At 51.4% G+C, this 9,986-nt stretch overlaps 1 protein-coding gene across 1 annotated transcript; it reads left to right on the top strand.

The window, feature by feature from the left end:
• Positions 1-387: 387 nt before the first annotated feature.
• Positions 388-3,355, top strand: H2BK1 (H2B.K variant histone 1). Its single transcript, XM_015852798.3, has 2 exons — positions 388-2,384; positions 3,086-3,355. Exons 1-2 carry the CDS (start codon positions 2,265-2,267, stop codon positions 3,320-3,322), a joined length of 357 nt encoding a protein of 118 aa, XP_015708284.2. The 5' UTR covers positions 388-2,264; the 3' UTR covers positions 3,323-3,355.
• Positions 3,356-9,986: the final 6,631 nt, after the last annotated feature.

Genomic DNA, 9,986 nt, shown 5'->3' with positions numbered 1-9,986 from the left:
AAAGCATTTCCTTCCTTTATTGAAAGACCATGGAAGCTGTGGATGGCTGCTGTGGATGGAAGCACTATGTCACCCATGGGAGAAGTGTCATGGAGAGAGCTGCAGATCATCAGGACTTGTCAGTCATTTTAGCAAAGTTCTGACAGGAGATAAAGCATTTGCTAAGAAAATAATGCAGGTTAATGTAAATGCTGCTCAAGTTCCTTAGAAAAGTCTGAATTGCACTGAAAAGTCACTTAAATGAAAAGTAATTTAAGGTCACTATGCAGTGCAGTACTTGCAATTTAACAGAGGCAGTGATGGAGTAAAAGCCACAAGCGAGTAATTAACAGGTTAAGACCTGACTGGTGTCACAGAACTTGAACCAAGAACAAATAAATGAATGTCTTCATTAGTTCGGCTCTCCTGGTTTCCAGAAGGTGCTGGTGAGCTGGAAAGGTGGCTGTGAGCAGGACGAGGTCTGGAAATCCTGCCTGGGGCTGAAGCTGCTTGTTCTTAGTAAAGACGCAGCAGTGATGCCACACTTGAGATCTGGTGGCAGACCTGGTGAAACTGTGTGTCACGTACATGGGAGTGCAAGGAAGGAGGTGTTAATTCCCTGAAATGGGGAATGGAAATGTGGCTGCGCTGCTCCATCCTCACTGTGTGACATCTTGTGCTCAGGGCAGGCAGTGCCGCTGCAGGGCTTCCTTCTAACTAAGCATTCTGTCAGAAATGCTGTACAATACAAACAACAACAACTAAACAACCCAACAATGAAACCACACATAACTGCCAGCACCAGGCATAGCTGCATCTGTGTCACAGCAGCTAACAGCTCCATTAGCAGTAGGGAGCATTTATGTGTTCTGACCGATGCAAAAGCAGCTCCTGGCACAGAGCACGGCCCCCAGCACAAGGAGAATCTCTGCTATTTACAGCTTGGTGTGTGGGGGGTGGATGTACCTATGAATCTTAGAGTCATAGAATTACCCAGGTTGGAAAAGACCTCAAATATCATCAAGTCCAACCGCAGCCTAACCATAGTACCCTAACTCTAACAACCCTCTGTTATATCGTATCTCTGAGCACCACGTTCCAAGCCCTTCACGAGCCTCATTGCCCTTCTCTGGACCTGCTCCAGTTCCTCCATGTCTTTTTTGTACTGAGGTGCACAAAGCTGAACACAGCACTCGAGGTGAGGCCTCACCAATGCTGGGTACAGGGGCAGGATGACTTCCCTGGTCCTGCTCACCACACTATTCTTGATACAAGCCAGGATTCCATTGGCCCTCTTGGCCACCTGGGCACACTGCTGGCTCAAATTCAGCCCACTGTCCATCAGCACACCAAGGTTCCTTTCCATCAGGCAGATGGAAATGCTTGTGCTGTACCCAGCCAGAGTGGCTGAGGGAGCTGGGATTGTTCAGGCTGGGGGAGACTAAGGGGAGACCTTGTGGCTCTCTACAGCTGCCTGAAAGGAGGTGGTGGTGAGCCAGGGGATAGAACGAGAGGGAACGGCCTCAAGTTGCATCGGGGCGGTTCAGGTTGGATGTTAGGAGTAATTTCTTCTCCAAAAGAACAGTCAGGTACAGAAACAGGCTGCCCAGGGAGGTGGTGGAGTGGCTGACCCTGGAAAGAAAGGAAAGAAACACTGAGATGTTGTATGAGGGACATGGGTTAGTGGGAAATGGTGGTGGGTGGATGGTTGGACCGAATGATCTCGAAGGTCTTTTCCAACCTTAGTGGTTATATGACTCTATGAATGCTGGCTGTTGGGATGCTTATAATGCTCTCACTCCGTTAGAAGCCCAGTGTTCCCTCCATTTACTGACCATCTGCTGACTTCATCACCTGTTCCATGTCATAACAGTGTCCCAACACATTTGATTGTGGGAGCAGCATCTCCAGTGCTCGGATCCACACCCTTCCACTAAAGCAGGAATCCTTTCCTCTAAGCCCCTGGGTAGTCCCAGAAGCAGACCCAGTATGGCTGCCCATGTGAAAAGGTACTGCCACTCTTACCTGTGTCTTTGCCCATGTTACCCTCAGGCTTCTCAGCCCTGAAAGTAAGTTAAGTTCAGTTCAGTTCAGTTCAGTTCAGTTCAGTCAGCAACTTCCAAGCTCCTCACAGACCAGCTTTCTGCCTGGGGGAATCATCAGTTACAGATGTGCACCCTTGAGGGCTGCACCTGGGGCTGGTGAGGGGCTGCAGCCCTCCTATAAAAGCAGCCCAATGGCAGTAAGTGGATGCTCTGCTTGGGCTTGTGTAGGGAGAGGCTGAAATGAGTGCAGAAAGTGGGAGGATGCCTGGTCGTGCTTCCTCCTCTAGCAACAAGAAGTCCAAGAGGAAGCCTAAGAGAAAGGAAACTTATTCAGTCTATATCTACAAAGTACTGAAGCAGGTGAGTATTTACCTTCTATTGAGGGCTGCTTCATGTGTGTAGTTAATTCTGTCCATTGCATTTAATTCTAGAAAGGGGAAGAAAAGAAGAACTGCTTTTAAATGAACTTAAAAAGAGAGGGTACAGCAGAATCATAGATGAATCTAATGTGGGGATATTCTAGTGGGTGATGACAGTGTTCTAGATCAGAGGAGGTTCCCAGTGCATAATTCTGCTTAAGTCAGTAACTGAGCAGAGCCACTGGGGCAGGAGGAGCTGCTGCTGGCCCCGTGGGCTGGAAAACTTCAGTCTTTTTTTTTACTGTAGTTTTTGGGGGCTGTGAGAGTGGATGGATTCTGTTGGGTAGAGGAGGAGAGACATGTGAGAGGTGGCTGTGACTCGGAGCAGGGTGGTATTTCCCCCTGCCATTGCAGGTTTGTTTCCCCTGAGGGCCTGTGCAGAGTCTCTTATCAGTGCAATGCACAGGGCATCTCTTTAGCCTAAAGGGACTGGCCACCTGCATGAGATGCATGGTCACAACTGGTTCTCCCTGGAGATATAAGGGGTGGCCCCATTCTTATTAGTGGGGAATGTATGTAGATGTATGTGACAGTACTTCATTACAGTGGAAGTTTAGTGGCCCTGCAAGGCAGGGGGATTGGAGCCTCATGATCCTTGAGGTCCCTTCCAATGCTGGCCATTCTGTGATTAATACCTTTCAGGTGCACCCTGACATTGGAATCTCCTCCAAGGCCATGAGCATCATGAACTCATTTGTCAATGACATCTTTGAGCGGCTGGCAGTGGAGGCATCGCGCCTCGTGCAGTACAACCACCACTCCACCATCACCAGCAGAGAGGTGCAGACAGCCGTGCGGCTTCTGCTGCCCGGTGAGCTGGCCAAGCACGCTGTGTCCGAAGGCACCAAGGCTGTCACCAAGTACACCAGCAGCAAGTGAGGCTGCATTGCAATAAAGCCTTCCTGCATTGACTGCACTCTGTCTGTTGTGGTGCCATGAGGACAGTGTAGTTGCTGTTCAGTGTTTCTGAAGTAGAAATAGCTAGGCCTAACCAGAGCAGGAGGGGTGATGGTGTTCAGGATGGTGAAAACCACATTGAAGTGGTTTATGGAAAGATGATCTTACCAAATTGTGATGGATAATGGCAGAAGCTTGTTGACTTTGATTTGTGGTTTGCTCTGTATTTCATCTAGAGCAGCCGGTAGCAGGTGGGTGTCCCTTGGCTCCCCACGTCTCAGGGAGTTATTACAGGTTGTTGATGGAGGTTCCTCGGTGCAGACATTGGGATTCAGTTTGATGTAACAATAAAAGCAAAACCTGCGTGTAGACTTGTAAAAACACAGATAATGCCTTTAACCTTTTCATCATAGTTTTGGGGGCAGTTTGACCTGCGTTCATCATTCATGGAGCTTGGAAGGAACTAAAACAAACCAGAAGAAGCTGCTTGGCTTACATGCAGAAAGTTGGGATTGCTCTGGGAAGCAAGACGGGTTCTTCTGCAGTTCTTCAAGCTCCTTATTTCAGTTTCTTGTGTTCCTGATTGCAAAAACTTGTTGCCTTTAAGATTCCTCTTGCTCTTGCTCAACTGCTTCTTTCCTATGCTGGGCCTCCTTGCATCAGCCCAAGTTACCAGAGGAGCCTTCATCCTCTTGTAGCAGATGGAGCATGGACAGAATCCCTCTGTGTCGCTTGGGCAGTTTGCAGTGGGTAGAGTCACCTGGGTGCAGTGAAGGTCCAGTGGTAGTTTGGTGGAACTGGTTGCTCCTATTCCAAGATCTTCCAATTGTAGGAAAAAATGGAGGCTGGAGCATCAGGGGGAAGCAGAGCTGTGGTGGAGCTGAGGTGATGGTGTGTGGGACGGTTCTGGACTTCACAAAGTTTGTGAATGATGAGCCTCGTGAGCTGTGTGCCATAGCATTACTAGTCCTGGTGTCTGCTCTGCATGCCGTGCAGCTGGGGCAGAGCGCTGTGACTGGGCTGTCTGCAGTGCAGGCCCATGGGGAGACCCAGCACCCAAAGCAGGTTGGCAGCATCCAGCCAAAGAGCTGCATGGTAAGGTTCCATTTCCCGTCTCAAGGTGAGTGGAGCCTCTCATTGCACGGGATGTGATGTTCTGCTGCTTCCTATGCTGCAGTGTCCGCATCTCTGCAGAAGCACTTTTGTTTCCCTGGCCCCGGGCTTTGCAGTTCAGCTCGTTGATGACCGGCTCGGCGCTGCAGTTCTGCTCCTGCCCTGGAGGTGACTCTCTCTGCCTGCTCGATCTCGGAGATGTTCCTGCAGCGCGGGCAGGATGTCGGGGCTGCGCTGCTCCCAGCGGTCGCCCGTGGCTGTAACTTTCCGGCCGCCTCAGAATTAACTGCACGCGGTGGGTGCTCAGCACTGAGTGAGGCTTTACTGGTGTCAGTTGTCCCGCACTGATCTGTGCAGACCCCAATCCTGCTGTTTGGTTGGTTGAGTTTCTTTCATAGATGCTGAGGAGGATGGCTTTGGTGTTGGGCCCATGTCCCTTCTACATCTGTCTCCTCACAAATCTGGAAGGGGCTACAGCACAGATGCTCCAAGCTCAGAAGGCAGAGGGAGATGGTTGGTCCTGGAGCGGTGAGCTCTGCTCCAAGCCTCCATGTGTTTTCCTCATTCCCTACCTGGAGTAGATTCACGTTTTGCCATGCAGGGGGATGCTGTCTGTTTAACCACAGAACAGCCATGTAGGGCTGCCTTGGTAAACCTGCACAAGATGTTGTAGATCCCCCTCTCCTCCCATGTGCTTTTCAGGGGCTTTTGTGAGCACAGCTTCACAGCTCAGCTTCCTGCAGACTGGACTTGCAGCTCTATGCCTGTTTGTGCCCTGGTGCTCGTTTGCATCAGCTGAGGTCTGAATGAAGTTTCTATGGGAGGAGCGAGTAAGCTGTTCCAACCAGCAGGGGAAACTGGTCATAGTAACAATGAGCCAGAAGCTGGTAAAAAACATACCTTAGCTTGTAGCCCTGCAGGTGCTCTTCCAAAGAGCCTCGGGACCACTTCAGCTCATAGAACCGTCTCCTTCCAAGTTCACCTGTATCCTTTCAAGTCTCCCCATGAGCTCTCAGTGCTGCAGCGCAATGCTGTCATGTTGCACATCCCTGGCCTCACGTCCAACTGCTTTGTTCTTATCAAACAACACACGCCTGTGAGCCAGAAGCAACATCTTTGGGGAAGGAGACCATGGGGCACAGCATCTCTTTGGTCTGTAATGGGTGGTGCAGGTTTGGAGGGAGATAACTTTTTGGACAGTGGAGGCTGCCTGTAATCTGCAGGCCTCTGTGCATCTCTCTTCCCATGTTATTGTGTCCCTTGGCAGCAGTGCTGCCAGGTGGCTGCTCTGGTGCATCATTAGACACTGTTCCAAATGGCATAGGCAGGAATGGTTCAGCACTCAGAGGAAAACAAGCAGGTGATGGATAGCTCTGGTGATGCCAAAGCTGTTAAAATATGAACCTCTGAAGAGCAGCCAGGGTTTCAGCACAGCAAGGGACGGTGACACTCATCCACGCTGTGCTCAGCTGCTGGAGACGGAGCGTGGAGCTGGTGCTGGTCTGTGTCCCTTCCCTTCTCTGCTTTGGTATGAGACAGGCTGTTGTCTCTGAATAATGGCGAGTCTTTAACTTGTTGTGGCCCAGAATCCCTGACAGAGAATGGGAGACTAAAGATGATTGAAGGGCAGACAGACGCTCCCCCATGAGCACGCGTTTCTGTCTGAGGCTTTGTTGTGCCTGATGCTGCCCTGTAAAGGGACTGAGGAGCTGTGGCTCCCTTGGTGCTGCTCTGCAGCTTTGCTCTCCCCAGCAAGGATTGTTGTGAGTAGTTTATTTGCTTCTTTGTTGTCTCTCTTCGTGTTCCATTCACTCTGGAGCCTTGGATGCAGCAGCAGTGATGTTACTTTGTACATCTCCCCTGCCCAGGAGGGGGGTGGACAGTTATTCACAAGTTAATTTTCTTGAAAAGTAAATATTATCCAATATCTGTAATTCCATGGCAAGATAATGACATGGGACAGGAGGTATCCCTGTTCTAATGGCCCTTTCAAGCCCCACGTTGCCTCCTGCCAGACATGCAGGACTACTGAGAGACTGCTCTCTGGTTACATCCTGATGCGTACCGAGATGTGGCCAGAAATGTAGGGCTTCAGTGGTGACCCAGTGCCATGGCCCTGGTATGGAAGAGCCTGGGACTGGGCAGTGCTTCTCTGCAGCCTGAGGATGGGAATGGGAGCACTGGATGTCGGTACCCTGCATGGCCTCTGGGTGGGAGGGAGGGGGATGCTCCCCATGGCCCCATGCGGGGTGCAGGACTGGAGGAGAGGATGACACTGGCAGAGTGGCCCCATGAGGAATGGCTGCTGCAGGCCACACGCCGTTTTCCCATTAGCGAGTGTTTAGTTCAGCGTTTTAAATAATTGTGTCCTCAGAATGATATTTAAAATCCATTTGGGAGGCAATGAGGCGGGAAAGTGCCTATGCCATTGTGATGACGCTGCGCAGGCCATGCCACACATGCATATTACAAACTCGTTACAAGCTCGTTTACACGCGCACTGCTCGCTCCCTACACAACCTCTTTCTGATGCTCCTAATGGTTCTCGTTCCCACCATGGCTGCTTCCACCTGGCAAAAGGGAGAAAAGCGTTTGGTAAGGCTGCCCAGTGTCACCTGCAGCAGGAGGAGCAGGGGGGTGGCCAGGTGCTGGCCTTTGGGTGGGCTCTCTGCTGGTGGCACTGTCTCCCAGCTGTCCTGTCCTTTGTGGCCAGTCCAAAGCTGTGCCTGCTCTCTATGAGCCTTCACACCTGTGTTCTGCTGGCATCAGGCCCTGCAGCTCCCAGGTGTGCTGCTTTGCTGTGGGGGAAGAGCTGCAGTTCCTGCAGCGGGATGGCTATGGGGCTGAGCACCAGCACACACCATTGGATGTCCATGGGAGTCTGTGGGTGGAGGGGCCGAGCAGATGGAGCATCAGCAGAGGCTTCCTGAGCACTGCTGGGTGGCTGAAAGGGAGCATGGCCTCACTCCTTTCTATTGTCATTCATCTGCTGGATGGGCACCCCTAACTGTCCTCCCAAGCTGTGCAAAACAAAGGTCCTGTGTTGTGCTACAAGGCTCCTGGTGCTGCTTTGTCCTTGTCCCCCTGTCCTATTCCTCCTGATCGTTTTCAGTACTAGGATCTTCCAGCTGTGACTGTTTGGTGCCACCTTAGGTCCAAACTTAGTGGGATGATTACCAAGGTCCCCATGTGTACTCAAATGCAGGCTGGATTCTGGCATCTGTATCCTCCGAATAGTGACCTCTCTGGCTACTTTCCAGACTGTCCTGAATAGGAAACAGGTGACTGCAGCATCCTGTTTTCAGAAAAGACCCCTGTGCAGCTTCCAGGGCAGAAGCGAAGTGGGGGTGGGGGCAGAAGCTGTCAAACCAGTGGACGACAGGACACAAAATGGGGTCTTTTCATGGTTGAGGTTTCAGATGGTCTCAGAAGGTGGAACTGCTTCCCCCGTCCTGTCCCAAGGCTGCTGTTCCTGAATTTCCAGGGCAGTGGATGTGGGTCACTGGCTTATGCTGAAGAGGTGCAAACTCTGCTGTAACCCGAGGCAGTGTTTTACACTGAGCATGGATGTGTTACTGGGCCCTGTGAGATCACTCATACTGCCCCTGACTGTTAGGGACACCCTGCTTTCCTGCTCTGCCTAGTGCATAGCAACCAGAAATTTATGGGGAATAGTTCCTTTGTGCATGGGGCTTTTGTGGGTGAAGGTGAGCTGGGCAAAATGGAAACTGAGAAAGGAGAGAGAAAGAGAAAGGGAAGGAAGAGAAGGAAATAAAATAAGAATGGCTACTACTACTCCTTCATAGCAGCAGCTATTATGAATTGTGCAAAGAAACATGCACCATCTCAGCTCAAGGTCTATGAAACTTCCTGAATGTGGATGTCTGGAGCCCTTAGTTCTGCACAGCAGCCAGATTGTCCCTCTGCGCCCCTTTCTGGATGGCTGTGGGCTGTGTGAATAGCTCTGAGGGTGGATGCTGTGCCTAAGCCCACAGCTGGGGGAAGCGTGACCTCATTGCTTCCAGTTGCTGCAGCAGCAGGAGTAGGAGAGACAGGCTGGAAAAGAGCTAGAGAGTGGTAAGTGAAGATAGTGCTGGGTAAAAGGTGTCTCCCAATAGTGCAAGAGACAGCAGAAGTGAAGGGGATGAAGGGGAAGGAGAAGAAAAATAGAACAAATAGTTGTGATTGGGTCTGTACCTAACGCCCTGGGACAGGACCTCTGCTGGGCAATTCAAGCCATCGTCTGTCTGCAGAGTGGGGAGAAGGTTTGGGGAATGTGTGTCTGCACTGAAGGAAAACGAGAGTACTGTGCACTGTGTGCAGATCTGCACACAAACGTGATGGGTTCTGTGGTGTGGTGAGCACAGAGAAATTGGGTGAGTCTGGAGAGTTCTGGAGGTAAGCCAAAGTTTACATGGAAATCCTTGCAGCAGCAGTTGTCTGCTGGCGTTCTTAGCGGCTGAGCTGATCTGGCAGTTCCTGATCCAGCTCTGAGCCTGCTGTGTGAATGGGACAAGGGAAGAGGAGCACTAGGAGGAACTACTGGGTGCCCCCTCTGCCCGGTTCCTCAGATGGTGAAGGCTGGGAGATACTTGCTGGGCCAATGTGGTGGTTTTTAACAGAACCTCTCTCTGCAGTGGGACAGTGTGATCCAGGAGGTCAGTGAGTCTGTGCAGCACTCCCAGCTGAGAAGTGCTCTGTGGGCAGAGCCTCCAGCAACGTCTCGCTGTGCTGCCCAGCTCCCCGGGCTCTGGTCTGTCATAGGACTGGGCTGAGCACAGAGCACCCTGCTCTGTGGGGTGGCTGACGTTCCCGCAGCAGCTGATGACACTCACAGCCTGCCCAGCTGGAAGTTTATGTTGACAGGGCACAGCAAGTAACAGCTTAGTAATCTGAGATTAAAAACATTTCACGGGTCCTGAACCTAGGTCGAGCCACCACAACATCATGGCTAACAAGATCTGCCCTCTCTCTCAACACAAGCCTCAATGGCTGCATCTGGGCATCCAAAATATGACTGTTGGGTCTGGAGGTGCATAGCACATCTGGATGCAACCTCCCCAGAGACCCAAAGGCATTACCAACATCCTGAGGTTCCCACAGGAGTCTGTCTGCTGCAGTGCCAGGGAATTAGGCTGACCCTTCTCTGGCTTAGCCTGTGCTCACTGGGGTGTAGGCTTCCTCACTGCCCTGATGTTTATTGGAGTTCCCAGAGCAGCACATGGGCCTTGGGAGGGCTTTTTTAGTCCTTATGGATTGACCTGAAGGAAATTACCTCAGTACTCAGCCCCACTCACCCTCCCTACCACCTTTGCACCCTTGTCTGTGCTCCTTTGCTTCCAAGGTGGGGGCACAGTGCAGGGCAGAGATTCTGTAGATTGAACCAGAAAGTATGGAAGGAAGTCTGAGGCTGCCTCTGTCCCGTGCCCAGCCCAGTCTATGCTGGTGACTGCATCCAGCAGCTGAAAATAAACTCGTGGAAGGTCATTGGGGGCTGCCAAGCAGGACTATTTATACAGGGGTGAGTTAAGCC

Source organism: Coturnix japonica, chromosome 2 (genome assembly GCF_054131305.1).
Source record: "Coturnix japonica strain WE chromosome 2, WE-NBRP24, whole genome shotgun sequence".
Taxonomy (NCBI): domain Eukaryota; kingdom Metazoa; phylum Chordata; class Aves; order Galliformes; family Phasianidae; genus Coturnix; species Coturnix japonica.
This window is presented reverse-complemented; position numbering and strand designations above follow the sequence as displayed.

Excerpts from the sequence above, each read along its gene's own strand:
- H2BK1 (XM_015852798.3), top strand. The coding sequence starts at position 2,265 with ATGAGTGCAGAAAGTGGGAGGATGCCTGGTCGTGCTTCCTCCTCTAGC. Across the intron at positions 2,385-3,085 it reads TCTACAAAGTACTGAAGCAG|GTGCACCCTGACATTGGAAT; the intron begins GTGAGTATTTAC and ends AATACCTTTCAG.